The 18,145-nt window shown below is 55.7% G+C and overlaps 1 protein-coding gene across 1 annotated transcript in view; it reads right to left on the bottom strand.

Moving 5' to 3' along the window:
- Positions 1–16,449, bottom strand: part of EVC (EvC ciliary complex subunit 1) — a 39,767-nt gene extending 23,318 nt beyond the window's left edge. Inside the window, exons 1-7 of the mRNA XM_058670304.1 lie at positions 16,135–16,449; positions 11,785–11,913; positions 8,157–8,240; positions 5,857–6,089; positions 4,327–4,411; positions 3,479–3,577; positions 1,071–1,208 (exon numbers count right to left, since the gene is read on the bottom strand). Of these exons, the coding sequence (XP_058526287.1) occupies positions 1,071–1,208; positions 3,479–3,577; positions 4,327–4,411; positions 5,857–6,089; positions 8,157–8,240; positions 11,785–11,913; positions 16,135–16,293 (927 nt within the window). The 5' untranslated portion in view covers positions 16,294–16,449. The remainder of the gene's footprint in view (positions 1–1,070; positions 1,209–3,478; positions 3,578–4,326; positions 4,412–5,856; positions 6,090–8,156; positions 8,241–11,784; positions 11,914–16,134) is intronic.
- Between the last annotated feature and the right edge of the window lie 1,696 nt (positions 16,450–18,145).

Below are 18,145 nucleotides of genomic sequence, written 5' to 3'. Positions count from 1 at the left end.
TCTCCGCATTCTGACCTGAACGCCAGTGGAGACCTTTGTCACCAAGCATCTGGGTCTCAGCACATGCGGCAACTTGCCGATGGCTGGGGTCCTTATCTCAGCAGGCAGACCCCTTGCCTTGTGCCACCCTCGCAGCTCTCACCCCTGGCCCCACTGCAGCTGCCTTGACAATCTGCTGGCCCCGCCTGAGGGTGCGCCCCAATCCTGCACAGAGAAGCCACGTGGTCCTTCTGCCAAGCGTCCTCGCCTTCCCGCTCTAGCTCTTGGGCTGACTAGTCCTTGGCCAGATCTCCATGGGTTCCCTCACTCTCCCTGCCCTGTAGTACTCCCTGGCTCCCATCTCTGCCTCCCCCTGGTCCATGCCCACTCTTCGTCCGCCTAGCCCCATGGTGGTCTCTTCCTCTGTTATGGAGACCTCCCTAGCTGTGGCCTTGTCCTGCCCTCGTGTGTCCTTCCTATTCCCACACCTGTAAACCTCTCTCAAGAGTGGCTGGCTCTAAAGGACCGTTTGAATCTCCAAGGTCTAGCATGATGCCTGGCAAAGAAGAAATGATGAGGTGTGTGTGTTTGTGTATGTGTGTGCATGTGCGTGATGTGGGAAAGCCCAGAAGGCAAAAGAGCTTTTTCTGAGAAGCCAGCACCTCTGGACTCCAGGCTTTTCTGGAGTGAGGCTCTGGTTTGAGAAACCAGCAGCAGCTGCTCTGTCCCATGGGCCAGCAGTGTCACAGAGGGCCACAGGGGGACAGGGAGCCGTGTCTTGAACAATAACAACATCAGTCTCGAATTAAAAGAGGACGATTTGTTGATTACCCCTCTCTGGCGCTCAAGGTCAGGAGGCGCTCCCTGGCCGTGGCAGTCAGCTCTCTGACCATGAGAGGGGCCGCCCCACAGCAAGAGGGCCAAACAGCCCACATGTTCCACTGGGATTGGCTCTCCGACCTGCGGGAGAGACATCCCTCCTTCCCCCCATCCCACCAGGGACCCCAGTGCTCATGCACCCCCCCCCATTCTGCTGGGCGTCAGCTCTCTGACTGCATGAGGTCCCCCCAGGGCGCCCAGAGCTCACGCACGTGCCCCACCAGCTGCTCTGAGAATTCACGCTCCTTCTTCTCCACCTCTACCAGGGCGATGTATTCGGAGTCGCCGGTGCCCAGTAGATCTATGTTGGACAGTTTGGCCTTCAGCTCCTTTTCTAAGTCCTCCAAATCCTGGGCAGGAGAAAAGAATGCAAGGGAGCACTTAACATATCCTCCACGTCTTAGTTTTCAGGAAAATCGGTGCTTCCCAACACAGCCTCGTGAAGCATTCGTCAACACAAGTGAGTGTTCCGCATGTTTGTCCTACTTAAGGTTGGAATCTTTTCTCCTCCACACACAGCTTTAAGAATGGATGCTTTTCTTCTATGCCCACCCCTAAAGGGAGATTGCAACTTAGCAACAGAATAGTGTCTTCTAATGCTTATGAGGTCATAGGTGATGTCATGATGTCTCGGGGGAGGAGGGAACGTTTCTGCTCTACCTTCTGGTTTCCATGGGAAAGGAATATCGATTACAACCAGGGGAAGGAGTGGCAGGTATGGCATTGTGGGTTCAAGAGCAGGAAGTGAACGCAGCCGCTTCCTCTTTGGGATGAACCATTTGGAGGAGGCCATGACTTCCACAGGAGAAAGTCTGAGAGGTGCCTGGCTCGGCTGTGTGCTGTTGGAAAGCCATGGTGGTCTCAGCTGGCTTCTCTCGGTGGTAATGAGACATTGCTACAGCCACCTCTAGCTCTTTGTGGATTCTGGGCTTGGAGAGAAAAGGGGAGTTCACTCATGAAGACCCCAAGCCCCAGCACAGAGCGTGGGGGCAGCCAGGGGTACCCCTGGTCCTGCACCCAGTCCCGGTGTGGGTTCCTCTGCACCAGGAGCAAGATCACAGGTGAAGTCACCTGTGAGGACCCGGGCAGAAGCCACACGTGGTTTCCAGAACTTGGTTACTGAAAAGGCCAGCATTTCTCCACACAAGGAACCAGCAAGCTGGGATCTTGTTCTAAGACTCCTGGCCAGAAGTGGCGATGCTGGGCACATCCACACCCTGGTGACCCCATGTACCACGATTCATTCCAGAGGGCAGCTGTGTTTCTGAGGGCTTGTTATACTTCTTTGGAAGCGTTAAGGTTGACGTGAGCATGAAGGGTGATCATGTGGACTGTGCCATCGCCACTGACAGCAGTCCTCTTCAAGAGGCAGCCCAGCTTGCCAGGGCTGCCACGGTGGCAGACGTGGGGTCTGATTGGAGGTCCACAGGCCTCCATCAGAACTTGCAGTGTAGCTTCACTGTTACTAATGTCATCGCCCTGATCATGTCCACCATCAGAAACCACTGAATGTCACCAAGTTTCAATTTCCTTAGTAGTAAAATGAAGACAGTGCTGCCAGTCACGGGGCCACCGAGAAGATGAAGTGAAGCCACCCATGTCAGGCAGGGTGTACATAGCCCTGTGACCTGGCTCATGGCAGGGGCTACCTGGAGTGATGATGATGGTGACATACTTCCTTCTCTCCCCTGGGATGTCATAAAGGCACAGGGATGAGCCAGCCCCTCCTAAGCCCCTGAACCTCATAGCAGTAGTGACAAGGGCCATGAGGGTGATGAAGATGATGACAATGGTGGCTGTGGCAATGACGATCTTGGTGATGATGACATGGTGGCCAGTGGGTTGAGAACAATGATGAGTGGGTGCAAGTGATGGCAGCAGAGCAGGGAGGGAAGGCTATGAGGATGGTGAGGATGCTTGTGGTGTTCAAAAGAAGAGGAGAAATGAGGACAGAGGTGATGGTGTGTCAGCAAGGCTGGCTGTGGGGCAGTGCCGACAACTATTGACAAGGATGTGATGGTGGCTGCAGTGACAGCCATGGTAGCCGGATGGGACTGCTGATGACGGACAGGGTGATGGCAGCCCTCACATGCCCAGCTTGCCACCTCGTCGGGCACTTCATCCTCGTTTCTCTGATCCCAGTGTGGAAACAATGGCACCAGCAGCCCGAGAGCCCGCAGAGGACAGAACAGGAGGCCAACCCCAACCGATCTTCTGTGAAGCCCCGACTTTACTGTTCTCCTGCCCATGAAAGAAACTTTCTACAGGAGGATGAGGGTAACAGAACAGAGTCTAAGGCTCCATAACCAAGAAACAAATGATCTGTTTAAAAATATACCAAACACAGAAAACAACGAATAGCGATGACCTTTGAAGGGTGGGTGTGGCCAACACTCGTCCCTCGTCTGCTTTCAACATTTCTCGCCATTTTAACGAGACACATTGATATGTGCATGCATGCTTGCATGTCATTATATTGTTTAAAAGTGTATATGGCAACAAGCTTTATGCACGGAAGCTACCAGGAAAGCAATGTGCTAACATTACATGTTGTAGGTGCTGCAATAAACAAATGTTCGAGCTAGCTTGAAACACAGGCTGAAGACTGAAGAATACTTGCCTTCTCTTGTTTTGAAAGAATCCTCTGGTGTAACTCATCATCAGCCTTCTTTTTAGGAAGAGACTCCAGGAGACACATTTTGAAAATGTGCATGAACACCTACAGCCAGCAAAGGGGAGAGAGGAAGGTTGTAACAAGCGGAGTCTCCCCTTTGCTTCCTTGCCACCACCCCGCCCCGTGCTCCCCTGCTCCACCTTCCGCCTTTGCGCACTTCTTCAATAGCTTCATGGAAAAAGGCATATTACGGACAAATGACATAGATTTAAAATTCCTTTAAACGGATCTTTTAACTCCATTTTTCCATTAACTGTTTCAAGCACCTTGTAGCTTTGGGTTCATCAGTCATGACCGTGGCCTACCACGCACTATACTTCTGCAAAGCTTTCAAAGAAAGTTTCATTTCTTCTCCATTCACTTCTTCAAGTCATGTTTGTCAGGTGTCCCCTTGGAGCAAGGGTCCACAGACAAGGAAATATACAAGATAACATGGGGTTGCTTCCTGTGGACACACACACAGGGACAGGGGCTGAGCCACTGACACAGTGCCGTCTTGACAATGAAGACATCCTTCAGACCAACGAGGGCCCTCCCTCAAACGCGGCAGGCCTTGGGGGCAAGGCATGACCTCCTGAGGTTTGGCCAGGGCCGCATCCCGGCAGGCACAGGTGCACCCGAAGGCAGGAACCTCTCTGCCAGATGCTCAAGCTGGGATTTCTCATGTCCTCCAGCAAGTCCTCCCCCATACACCTGGGTCCCTCACCTGTGAAGTGGAGATTGCTGTGCACCCCCACCTCTGTGTCTCCCAGTGGTCATGCCTGAGACGGCAGGCAGGAATACATGCCACCTACCATGCGCTCCTCCTGCCTCAGTGCAGTGTCCACTTGCAGCAGGGTGCTCAGGTGAAGGCTGTACACACACAGGTCGATGTCCACACTGAGGGGTCAGAAGGCACAGACAAGACTCTCAGGCAGTGAGGACTGAACGTGGGCACCCGGGCACAGCATCCCTAGTTCCTGGACCGGAAGTCCAGGGTGGTCCCAACCTGAAATTCTGTGAGCGTGCCAACCTGATGTCCCAAGCAGAAAATTCCACATTTGCCACCATGCTCATGCACAAGAACACAAAGGCCTCAGAGGATACCACCTGCTGGCCCTGAGAGTCCAGTGGCTGGATACCAGGTGGATTTCCTATTTAGATTTGGAGGTCATCCCCCAAGATATTGTATATACACCTGCAAAAATTTCAAAACCCTGAACACTTCTGGCCCCAAGCATTTCGGGCTGGGGATGCTGCATTCCTGCTCTACTACGCTGCAGGCGTCACCTGGCACTCCTCCCCAGATCGGGGCTCCTAACACCCACCCAGGGGCAGCAAGCAGGGACCCCCTCAAGCTGTCTGAATCCCAGTAATAACCAGCAGGGGGCAGCTGGGAGGGAACGCAAGGGACATGAAAGTCGCTTTCCTACTCTGAGCAGGGTCCCATCTGTCACCATGGTAATCCTTCTCACTGTCACAAAGGAGAGATGCATGTACCCATTTTACCGACTTGAGAAACATGTGGCTAGGTGGGTGCAACCTTTGACTCTGCTCTTCCACAGGCAAACGTGTTCTCAATGACCACACTCCACCCAAACCGTTGGACAAATGCTCTTTGTCCAAGGGCTGAACAGCCCAACTAAGAAGGCTTCCCCATCCAGAAGAGTCTCTCTTCCCCTGGGCTCCCTTGAGGACCAATGTCAAGTTCAAGGCTCTGAGCCCATCTCCTCTGCAGCCCTGAGCCTGCTAGGTCCTGGTTCATCCCTTCATAGCAACGTTAGGGCAGACAGAGGTCTTAGCCTGTGCATGTACCTGCCAGGCAGGGCCTTGAGCCCCCACCACTTGCTGACTCCTGCCCCAGTAATGAGATACTGGAGGAGACCTAGCTTTGTTTCTTGCTGCTGTGTGACCTCAGGCAAGCCACTTGGCTGCTGATTATCTCAGTCTGTTCTTGTCAAACAGGGCCAGGAATGTTATCCACTTCACAGGGTTGTATAGGGAACCCCTTCATTCACTACTCGGTGTTTACCCATCCTTGAACTCAGGTTCCCCCGTTGGACAACAGGGGGCGGCAATGAGCAACAGGGACTTGGCCCTGGTCCCTCTGCTTTTAGGGGCCCTGGTCAGTGCTGGCAGCTACCATGCAATGCCAGGGCTCCCTGGTGACCAAAGGGAGGTGCCCTTGTCCTGTCCCTCCAGGATCAGGCCTGACAGTATCCCTGATGCTGGCTGACGCTGCAGGAATAGTTCTTCTGTGTGTCTATGGCTAAATCCCATAACCTTCCTGGGTTTCTGCACGTCTCAGACAGACCGGCCTCTGCTACCCTCCGCTGCCTGCTCACCTCTCACAGGCCAGCAGCTCGGCAAAGGAGCGCACGCGCAGGAAGGTACGGCTGAGCAGCCTGTCATCGCTGGCCGCCGAGTGGACGCTGGATGAGGAGCTGGCGTCGTCCTTCTCGGCCTGGCTCAGGCTGGCCAGGCTGCTGGAGGGGGAGGCCTCCATGGGCTGGTGCGGCAGAGCGGCCTGCTTCAAGTTCTCATGCAAAGATGGGTTGGAGGAGCCGTCGGCCAGGGGCTGAGGTAGGATGGACATCACAGTTAGTGCCCCTAGGGGTCTGTGGTGGCTGTGCAGGGGAGGCCTGGACAGAGCAGGTGGGTCAGGAATGTGGGTGCACAGGACAGGGCTTCTGCCCCAAAGGTCACAGCCACAGCCCTGGGACCCATAGCTCCACTGTGACTGTAAGGGCAGCCCCTCGGCAACAGGCTCCCACCCAGAGGCTCCTGACCTGGGCCTGTTCCCCAAACACTCACCTGCCCCTCATGCTCTGTGCCCCCCACTCTGACCTCGCCCCAACAACCTGTCTGCCCTACTCCCTCTCACTGAACCCCAGCACACCCCAGGGAAAACTAATCAAGGCACTAGACCCCATATATGTGCCACGTCCACCTGTATCATAGCCAGCAGGCTCAGCATGTGTCAGCCCCTTGCCTCTGTCCCGCCTGCTCCCTGCTGCTCCAGCCACACTCGTCCTAGTGACCAGGCCAGCTTGGGCTGCAGCCCCTCCGCTCATTCAGGGCCTGCCCAGACCCTATTTCCATGTGCAAGACCCCTGCATTTGCTCTCTGTTGATCCACACCATCCCTGCCACTGGCCACAGAGTCCAGATTCTCCACTGGTTCCCAGGGTCCCAGGGAGCTTATCCCTTCTCTGATCTGGCACAGGGTGTGTTCAGATCCACCTAGGCCAGGGTGCCTCCTGCGAGAGGCTAATGTTCCTGAGTGCATGGCCACCAGAACACTCTCCCCACTGCCCTGGGGCCCAGCCCCTGGGCTGTCCCACAGTGAATGAGAGAATGGCTCAGAGCAGGACCAGGTGCCCAGTGTGGGCTGCAGAAAGCGGCTCCATCAGTCTCTGCTGCTCCCACAAGGGTGCTGTGGGAAAGGCTGCATTAGAAAGAATCATTTCTTTGGTGCAGGAAATCTCAGAGACTTCAGTGTGCTTTGAGTGTCCTCAAAATCTAAATAGTGGACCTGGTGTGATGGCCCAGTGGCTAAATCCTAGTCTTATAAGCACTGGGATCCCATATGGGTACTGGTTCATGTCCCAGCTGCTCCACTTCCCATCCAGCTCCCTGCTTGTGGCCTGGGAAAGCAGAGGAGGACGGCCCAAGGCTTTGGGACTCCTGCACCCATGTGGAAGATCTAGAAGAGGCTCCTGGCTCCTGGCTTCGAGTGGCTCAGCTCTGGCCATTGCAGCCACTTGGGGAATGAACCAGTGAATGGAAGATCTTTTTCCCTGTCTTTTCTTCTCTCTGTAAACCTGCTTTTCCAAGAAAAGTATTTTTTTAAAAAGCAAATAGTAACTCTGAAAACCCAACACGCGCCCATAGCTCAGCCTGCATGTTTGTTAATACCTCATGTGGCGAGAGCATCTCTTGTGCCCATTTCACATACAAATATACTGAGGCACAGCGGGGCCAGGAAATGGGATGGAGTCAGTGCCTGCAGAGTGTGCCCTCCTGACCGCCAGTGGGACAGGCATTGTTTCCCTAAGTGGCTGTGAAATTCAGCCTGGAGTGGAGCCACAGGCTGCAACTTCCTGAAGCGCTGTGAAACACCTTTCGGCAAAAACTCCCAGTCCAGAGTGTGGCAGGTGCGCTACCTCCCGCCACATGACCTGGGTGGCTCCTCAGCCACTGGAGACTCAGCTTCCTCCTGTGTGGAGTGATGACAACGCCCTTTGTCTTACGAGGACGATGCAATGGCAGAGAAGCTGATGCATGGCAAACAGCCAGCCCGGCCAGCTTCCCATGAGTGTGCACTCAGCACTGACTGTGGTATCAGCCCACGGTCAGTGACAGTGTGAACGTCATGGTCTGCACGTGTGTGTCAGAAGGCAGGGTGGACGTCGCACAAGTAATCATTACGGTCATTCCTTACCCGGATGTACCCTGGGCACGTGCTGACCCCGGAAACATCGTTAGAAAATGAATTCCCCTAAAGATCGCTACATTGCAATGCTCCCAAATAGTCTGTGAAAACGACTTGCCAGGAGACCCTTGACTAGGACCCCCAGTGGTACACTCAATCCACCCACTCCCACCCGGCTCTTGCATCGTATTGCTACGCTCAGAACTCTCACCCGGAACTTCTGATTGATGGGGTAGATGACCTTGGCCTTGAGTGCAAAGGCTGTGATGTTGCTGCTGAGAGATGGCTCACACTCCTGGGAGGAGAGAGAACAAATGGCTTGAGCGGCTTTCTGTGACATAAAGAGGGCATGCAGGGGTCTCCAAAACACTCCACCTGTTAAGTGGCCTGTGGAGGGACCAGAACAGGAAGAGCTGGCTCCAAGTGAGAGCTCAGTTGCTGGAAGCATGGATGGGTGGGTAGCTGGGTGGATGCTGGGTGGATGGATAGATGATGATGGGTGGATGGATGAATGGGTAGCTGGATGGATGAATGGGTGGATGGATGAATGGGTAGCTGGATGGATGAATGGGTAGATGGATGGATGGATGGGTGGATGGATGGATGTATGGATGGGTGGATGGGTGGATGGATGGATAGATAGATATTTGAATGAATGAATGGATGGATGGATGTGGGTGGATGTGAAGTGGGTGAATGGCTGAGTGGGTGGATGGACGGATAGACAAATACTATTAGAAGTGAATGACACATTCTTATTGAATTATAACTCTTCAGCTTTGGAAGAAACAAGGATTTGAACAATATGAGCTTAATTAAGACTTTCCTAAGAGAATTATCAACTACATTTAAGTGGAGAAAGCAAACATGCAAAATCATTCTAAGATAGCAGGAATTACTTCTAGTGTTCTGCAGCCTAGCAAGAGAACTGAAGCCTATCCCAACTGATTCCAACATCTTCCCGATCCCTCCTGTGAGGGACCTGTCCTGGCATGGTCTGTGTTGAACAAGGCTTTGGACACAACTGGCAGGTGGCAGAAGCGGAGCAGGAGTGGGAGCCAGGCATGAGGCAGGTAGGTGGAGAAACCTGAGCCCCGTCTGTGTCAAGGTCAACAAATGCCTCTTACAGAAAAATTCCCTGGCAGACGACTGATTTCCAGTTATTTGTTCACCTTGCACCAAGACACCCCATGATGGGGAGCACAGGATGTATTGATGGCTCTGGACTGCACATGATGCTGTTTGTCCACATCTCACGATTTCACAGTGAGGCTCAGTGAGCAGGCCTTGGGTGGGCAGGAACCCTGGGTTGAGCACCCCGAGTCTTGCCCTGTCCAGTTGTTGCCTCACAAAAGCAGCCTTGGCAAGACTGGGGAAAAAGATTGTGGGCACTAAAGATTGTTATCACTGCTTCCCTGATGCGGAGTGTGAGACAAGGAGGGGGGAGGCCACACGCCCAAGGTCACACAGCCAGGAAACGCTGCAACCACATCCCGCGGCTCCAGGTCTGATGTCACATGGGGTCCTTCCACCTGACGGCAGTCACAAGGCTCAGACATGGAGGTCCAAAGGCTTTGCAAGGTCAACCAAGAGGACCCCTGCATGCCCAAGGCCTCAAGTCCAAGGTGCTTAAGGTTCCCACACTCCAGCCCTCTAGATTCAACAACATCCCCAAATCCCTGTATGTACCCTCCTGTCTCAGTGCTTGAGCTCCTGTCACCCATGTAGCAGGTGCCCGTGGAGTACTGGGCTTTGCTTGAACCTGGCTCAGCTCTGCCTGTTGCAGACATTTGCGACTGAACCATTGGAAGGAAGGCATCTCTGTATCTTGCTTTGTCTTTTGAAATTGTGAAAATAAATAGGCATTGTTTTTAAAAGACCTTCAGGACAGGGAAGTTTCCCGGCAATGGCTGGTGACTATACTCACTGTACGCCTAGGACACCATGCTGCTAATTTCCCAGGACAGACTCATTCACTGGCCCAGGGAAAGATGTGAGAGCAGAGACCACTGCACGTTCACATAAGCCGAGGTGATAAGAAAGGCCAGAAACAAAAATGTGAGCCACAAAAGAAAGGTTCGCCACCCTCCCAGAATTCACCTTGCAGGGGAGGTGGAAGCAGTGCACGCACTTAGTGAGGAAACCTCGAGGAAGAGAAAGGATTTCAACAGCAGGCTCCCGGTGAGCCCTGTGCTAGCAGCCGCCGGAGCAGGGCAGCCTGGATAGGCAGCCTGGCTTGTCCTGGCTGTCCCATCCACCTGCAGACTGCAGTTCCCTAGAGCCTAGGCTGCGAGGAAGGTCATGGTCCTGGCCAGGAATGAGAAACCTTCAGAAACAAGCTGGGAGTGCAGATCTAAGGGGTAAGACTGCTTGCATGGTACGCAAAGCAATCTTTCACAACACTGGCGAAAGCATAATTGCTGGTCTCACCAACACAGCAATCACACTGGCATGTGCTGAGAGCCCCAGGCCGAGGCAGCAGGGCAGCATGCCTGGGAGCCTTCTGGAATTTCCTCTGGCTTGGGCTGATCTGAGCTGTTCATTAAACAAGGTCACCCAAATGCGGCAGCACGCATCACAGAGCCTGGCTTCTCTGTGCCGTGTAGACGAGGGAGGCAGAGCCTGACCCAGCAGGCCACACGGCCCTGTCCACACACCCTGACCAGCTCAAGCCCTAAAGCCTCCAGGGCTAGGCAGGCCTTTACCTCAGCAGCTGGCAATGATTAGCCTGGCTGCAGGCATCTGCTAGGCATGGCTGGCTCGTGACCAGGCAGGAAAAAATGGGTTACGCTTCCAGGGGGTCAGAAGACCAGGGCACCCTGTGAGTGTGTCAGGCGTTCACACCCAGCCGTGGAAGAGAGGACCGTAGGTGCAGTTGCTGGCACCAAGTGCAGAGGCTGGGTGGGGAGTGAGCTCCCAGGGCTGGGCCAGCCTGGCCACTCCTCAGGAGTGTCACTTGGGAAAGCCATCTACCTCCCCAAGCCTCAGCTCCCTCATTTGGAAAATGACAATGGAAAGGTCATCCCTCGGGGTGGCTTATGAGAACTACGTGAGATCAGTGATGCGGGTGTTTACAGAACTCAGAAAGCACAGCCTTACGACTGCGTGGCATCCAGCAGGTGCACAAGGTACTTCAACGTCTTCCTATTCCCAGGGCTGCATGTACGTATCTGTCTCTGTCTTTGAGTCTATTGTCTGTTTCTGCTTTCGACTTAGCACTCAAACTTGAGGAAGGCAGGACGTGTGGGAGAAAGTCACCCCCTCTCTTCTCACGGAGCCCATCAGAAGCAATGCTGTGGGCAGGCTGGTGGCATGGAGGGAGAGGCCAGCAAGGCGGGAACAGGGCACCCTCCTTCTCATAGCTCTACCTGAGGCCCAGCACCCCCACACCTGGACATTTACATAAAGGACGTAAAACAAACAGACTTAAATACACACATTAGTAACAGCACCAGACCCTGAAAACAGCCCCTTCTGCTCAGCTGCTGGCCCATCGCCGAGGAAGCCTGGTGAGCCAGGACTTGCTCACGTTGGCCATTTCCAGAGCCATCATCAGGACATGTCACTGACATTCATGGCCAAACACATACTTCTCGGAGTAACAGGGCTAGGCATCCACACGCATAAAGCCCTAGAACAGTAAGCACAGCCCAGGGTGATGCCATCATAGCCATGGCTGCCCATACATGTGTGTGTGCACATGTGCATATGTGTGTGTTATGTGTTGGGGGGAAAGGGGATGCTGACCAGAGGCTCACCTGCAGTGCACCTGGGCCGTCAGATGGACAGGTTGTGGCGAAACCCGTCCCTGTCCACCCCCCACACCATGTGTCACTTACAGCCAGGGCCTCCTCGTCGTGGGACGTCTGGGCTTCCCTTCTCCTCCTCCTCCGGGGTGGGGAGCCAGATTCCGGGGGGGTCTGGGTGTCACACTCCAGATTCTTTAGCAAACTTTGATTGTCTTCTTTCTAAACCCCGAGGTGGGGGCGGGGGGGAGGGAAGCAGAGCACTGTAGCCAAGCAGTCCTGTCCCACTGGGACACCAGATGGTCACTTTTGCTCACTTGTAGTGCCACCTGCCTCTCCCTGTCCATCCACCTGGGGTGGGGGATGTGGAGAGGACACTGCACATTCTTCCAGACCATCCAGGTCACCTTCCTTCCCTGGAGCCCCACTTGCCCCGTTTTCCTTTTGGGTCACTTTGGACTGTGAGTATCTTGGGGCTCCCAGATTTGCATGCCAGGGCTGACTCTCTTGCTGGTGTCAGTGATGTCCCTGGGTGATTTCTAACAAAACCTCTTAGGAGACTTTCAATCCCAGAGGGACTGGGAGCCTGAACTGATGACGATTGTCTGTGCTTCTGTGTTTGCAGAAACAGCTACTTGCTGAAGCTTGTCACAGCCAGGATCAAAGCCCAGGGGCCATCCTGGTCCTTCGGGGAAACCTGAATTCTCACTGAGACTGACTGGGCAAGGCCCATCCTCTCCTCCTCTGCCCCTCCCTCCCTCCTTCCCGTGCTGTGAGTGAGTGTCTGGGTATGGGTGACCCTGCGGTGGCCTGGGTCCCCGCACGAGGAGCTGGCAGACGCTGCAGTGTTTCTAAGCACAGGCAGCCAGGCTGCACCATACAGAGCAGCTTTACGCATGGGCTCCAGGGCTGTTGGCCTGAGGTGGCCTCTACTAAACATGGTGTTCGAACAGAAGCATCCAGAAGACCATGCAGCTGACCATCTGCCGATGGAAACGCTCTGACCGGAAGTGCCATGCCATCCTCAGTGAATCCAGGGACCCCACTACAGCTAAGAAACACTCCTCAGCTTCCTCCCCGACCAGCAGCGCACCCCAGACGGGACCACTGACAGAAGAAATGTCACCAGCTCTCAGGGAACTGGTCGGCAAGTGTTAGCAAGCACCTGCTCTCTGTCAGGCCTTGTCCTAGCACTGGGAACACAGGAATGGGCAGAATGGAGGGAAGGTTTGGTGGGCAAACTGGAAGGAAGTGAACGAGTGAGTCTGTGGCCAGCCCAGAGGAACAGAAAAAATTAAAGGGAGGTGCCTGCGCCGGAACAGTCTGGGGTGGCCATGGGGTGCAGACAGAGATGGCGTGGCCAGGAGTTTGTGCGGGGTCAGGGGTGGTGGTTAGCATACTCAGTGACATTATCCTAGAGGGAGGCTCACTTGGAGGGGAACCTCACTCATCCCATGGGAAGTCAGTGTTTTAGTGGACAGACTCGACTGTGTGAGAGAGAACCCAAGACAAATGCAAGCAGGACACAGATACTGGGAAAAGCCCAGAACAGGCAAAGAAACAGCCATACCATGCCAAGGGATAGTCCATGGTGGATGCTTTTAAGAGCAATAGCACACTCCTAAAGATCAAAGTTATAAATGATCCAATGCAAGCGGAACATTGAGAGGCGTCTCTCCCAGAGAGCAGTGTGAAAAGGACAAAGAGACAGGAAATGGGGGCAAAGGAAGAAGCTCACGGGAGGCCCAACTTGACCCTGAGCATAATATCAGGGTCAAATAATAGCCATAATAATATTGAAAGAAACAAGAGAAGATATATGTGGCAAAGAGTCACAGAAGAAACCTAGAAAATATTTCTTAGCTGGAAAAGGTCCTGTGTGCTTCCAGCACCATGGATGACACCAAGCTCACCTTGGCACAGTTTCCAACACCAGAAGCAAAGAAGCCAGGCCTGCAGAACCCACAGGAGGGAGGAAAGAAGATGGGATTCCAAGCTCAGCATCAAGATCCAGATGGACCTACTTTACTCAGCAAACCATGCGGCGAGTTGGAAAACACAACAGAAGACACCTTCATAATTCTAGACAAAAAGGATTTCCAATCCAGAATTCCAACTAACCCAACCACATCAGGCCTAAAGATGAGAGGAGTCACCTCCATCTCCTTCTCAGAAGGCTGCTGGAGGAGGCACTCCAGCCAGACAGAAAATTCATCAAATCAAACAGGAATACTGGGCATTCCCAAACAAGAGCCAGCCAGGACAGAGCTGCAAAGTCCCCCAAAGATGCATGCCCCCCCACATGTGCATACACACAGACACACACACACACGGCTCCTGGTGACAGTAAAAGCCCTAGGGCAGCTGTTCTCAAAGTTTACCAACACACAGTTTGCAGGCAGGGAGCCTGTGGGGTGGCCTCCCAGAGATGCCCACACACCAAGTCTCCGGTGGTCAGGAATGTGCAGCATTCTCGAGTTCCAGGTGACGGTCCCTGCAGTGCTGTGGTACAGACAGCAACCAGCTCCCCCTGGAGCAGGAAGGCACAACTCTAAGATGGGTCTAGCATGGACTGTGTCCAAACTGTATTCAGATGTGTTTAGAGGAAATGCAGGCCACGGGGAAGTGAATGAGTACACAGAAGCTGAGCAAATGGAGCCAACAAAGAACTGAGTGTTGATTCCAGGGGAAAAGCAAAGCCTCGGGCAGGAAAGGAAGGTGCTTGGAATCCCCCTTGGTCCTGACTGGGAATGCTGGGCACTTTGTAACCACAGAGAGCCTAATAACGGTGGCTGGGGAGGCATGCTTACAGGGAATGAGGGAGAGACAGCAAGGCCTCTTGACTTGCCAAAGCAGGAAGGCAGTGGCAGAGTTGACAGTCCAGTTGAAGGCACAGCAACACAGACGGTAACTCAGTGATAGAACACAAATGAACCACCAGAAGCTGCAGCAAGGTAGCTTTCACAAAGGGGGTGGTGCGAGATACGCAGGAGTGTTGCTACTGTAACTCAACACTTTCAGTTCCATGTGGGGACAATTCTGAGGCTAATAAAGATGCCTCCTAATGAGACCAAGGCAAACAATAAGACAAAAACCACAGGGGAAGTGGTGCAAGGTAAGATTGTAAGCTGTGTGGCTGGGGAACCCAAGTGCCCAGCAAGCAGAATGGAGGCCAGCGTGTTTCCATGTCCTCTGGGCTCTGGGGCCCAGGCTGAGCAGGGCCAGAGGTGAGCAAGGCACAGCAGGCAGTGCCGACACACGTGCAGGTGCATGGCAGTTTCTTGCATGTGCCTCCTGGGAGGCAGCTGGGGGAGGCTGGAGTACTCGGGCTCCTGTCACACACACAGGAGACTTGGATGGAGTTCCTGCCTCCCGCCTCAGGAGGCTGGACCAACATTCTGGGCATGAACCAGTGGCTGGAAGTTCTCCCTCTCTTTTTCTCTTTCAAATGCCCATATGTGCTCTGCCAGGGCCTGGCATCAGCACAGTCTTCTGGTCATTCCCCTCCACTCCTCACACAGGATGCTGATCCTGTATCATCGGCAGGATCCACATCCCCCGCCACGCTGCGCTGCTCCACCTGCAGCCTTGCTACAGCATCCCCAGCACACACACCCCACACCGCACAGAGCCCACACTTCTGCCTGCCCTGAAGCTCATCTTCTCCTAGCTCCTAGCGACCTGGAACGGTGAGCCAGGGCCACACAGAGGCAGAGCAGCTCCAGTGTCACACCCCTGCTGTAGCACACACACCCACCACCTCTTCTGCCGGCAGCCGCTGTGTCACGTTGACAACTGCATAACCTCGCCCTGTATCTGCTTCCTTAGATGCAAGGCAGTGATATGAATGGACTCGGCCGGGGGCCCCAGCATGCAGCCTGCAGTGGGCAACACCCCCCCGCCAGCGTTCCCAGGTCTCCCTCCAAGGCCCCAGGCTACAACATCCTCACATGTTTATTTGTAATGCAGCCAATCCTACTCTCCCTGGCCCAGGATTCCCAGGCAGTCTTCTGTGGGGCTGATGAACGGACAAATGCATGAATGTGGTGGCTGAGACACAGGAGAGCGGTCAGTCAACCCACAGCACAGAAGCAGGCGTGGGCACCCAGCAGGCGGTGCCCTGCACTCCGAGCTGGGCTCTACTCTCAGCCTCCTACCCAAACCCTCGGTGCTGTGAGGAGACTGCGTGGGTGCTGCAGGCTGAAACCCCAGGTCCCATAGAGAAGGTGCAGGCACTCCTGGGCCGGACTCCAGGGCAGTGGGTTGGGTCGCTCCCCCACCCCCCACCCCAAGCAATCACTGCCTTGGACTCTGGCCTGGAGCAGACGGGGCCGGGGAGAGGGGTACCCGACGCTGGAACCTTCGCACTGAAGTAAGGCTCCGGGACTCAGAAAAGCAGGAGGGCCGCGCCCCGCCCCGCAGCTGCCCGCTCGGCCCACCCACCTGGTGCCGCGGGCGCAGGCGGCCTGCGCGGCGGCCGAGCCAGAGGCCGAGGCCCACTCCGAGGGCCGCGCCCAGCAGCACGGCGGGGGCCAGCAGCGCGGGAGCTGGGCGCAGCGCGTCCCGGCCCAGCAGAAGCCGCGCGTCGCTCGAGCAGGCCATGGGCGGCGATCAGGAGGCGCGGGCCCCGCATCCCGGCCGCCGCTGGCCCCGGCCCGCCAGCTCGGCGACGCGGGTCTCGCAGCCGGTGGCCCAGGGCGCGGCGAGCTGGCCGCCTTTTTGGCAGCCGCAGCCTGGGCTCCCGCGGTTCTCCCGCCTCTCAGCTCCGCTGGGCTGAAGGGAGGAGCCTGCAGCGTCCGCCCAAAACTGAGCGGCTCCTGCTCCCGGCACTGAGCATGCCCGGGCGGCGCGCAGCCCCGCAGGGAGGCCCCTTCCCGGAGAGACTGGGGGGAGGAAGAGGGTTTGCGAGGAGGGGGCAGGAGGGGGACCAGAGCCTCCAATTCGTGAGGAGGACATCGTTCCTTCAAGTGCACTTGAGCGCCTACGACCTGCTAGCTGTTTGGATTGGAAACAATTAAAAAGATTATTTATTTGGAAAGTCAGTAATTCAGAGAGGAGGAGAGACAGAGAAGATCTTCTGTCCGCTGATTCACTTCACAAGCGGTCGTAACGGCCGGAGCTGTGCCTATCTGAAGCCAGGAGCCTGGAACTTCTTCCAGGTCTCCCACGCGGGTGCAGGGTCCCAAGGTTTGTGGGCGTCTTCTACTGCTTACTCAGGCCGCAAACAAGCAGCTGGATGGGAAGCAGGACCGCCGGGATTAAAACCAGCACCACCGCCCATATGAGAACTTTAATCACTAGGCTACTGCTCCAGGCCCTGGGATGAGATTTTTAGGACCTATCTCAACCACCCTTTGCGATGGGCACGCAGGCACAAATACATAGACACGCAGTCATCCGTGCAAACACACGCGTGGGTACACCAGGTACACGTGCAACATATGCCCACAGACACAAGCCCACACACATGCAGTCGCAAACACCTGCACACACAGGTACACATGTATACACGCACACAGCCTTGTGCACACACACCTGCACACTGGCAACACACTGGCAAGCGTACACTCACACAAAGCAGCTGTGTCCACTCTTGGGTAGGGGAGGGGCCCAAGAAGGCAGGGCACCCAAGGGAGATGGGCACCTGTGGGCTCAGCCTGCACCTCTGCTCAGGGTGCATTGTGCCTCACCGCTTCCTCCTCCACCCTTCTGGGCTCCTGCCCCGACCGGCGCACAGCGTGGGGCCTGCAGCCCCCTTCCCCCCAGCTCCTGCTTCATCCCGGTGCCCCTCAGGATATCCCGGGGTTCCTTGAAAAAAAAAAAGCGATTCTTGGCACTGAACTCTGTTATGAAACGGTTGGGATTTCTCACTGCCGCAGAGTGGTGAGAGCAGCCAGAGCTTGTCACTGACCCTCAGTCTTGGTCCCCAGGAGGGTACTCCTGAGGGTGGCGCACCCGGTGGTGGGCTCAGCTGGGCTACGGCTTCCCAGACCGCACGGCCAGGCCAGGTCAGGTCTGGAAAGGCTGTCTTTGGAAAGTGGCTGCTGCCCGATAAAGTTCAGCCCCGGGTATGGAGCGAGCGAGCGAGCCCAGGCGCGGCGTCCCAGTCCCCCGCCGCCTCCAGGCTCGCCAAGCCCCAGATGCGCCTGTTTGTCCCAGAAAACTTTTCCCGGCGGCTCGCACTGAGCATGCTCGGCGGCAGGGCGGGCCCGGGGTCCGGAAGCTCCGGCAGCTGCGCGGCGCTGGGGCTCTGAGGGGTTGCGGGTCTCCTGTGGGCGATGGGCACTCGGGGGTGCCCCGCGCGGGTGCTGGCCGGAGGCCTCCTGGTCGCGGTGCTGGCGCTGGGGGTCCGAGGCAGACCCCCCACCAGCCCCCTGGATCCCCTCGGGGCCCCCGGGGCTGGGCTCGGCGGCCCGGCGGGGGCCTGTCCCTGGCGACGAGAGGCGGGGCCCCA

The sequence above is a fragment of the Ochotona princeps genome, chromosome 11 (genome assembly GCF_030435755.1).
Source record: "Ochotona princeps isolate mOchPri1 chromosome 11, mOchPri1.hap1, whole genome shotgun sequence".
In the NCBI taxonomy this organism is placed as follows: domain Eukaryota; kingdom Metazoa; phylum Chordata; class Mammalia; order Lagomorpha; family Ochotonidae; genus Ochotona; species Ochotona princeps.
Note: the sequence above shows the minus strand (reverse complement) of the source record. Positions and strands in the feature narration are given on the sequence as shown.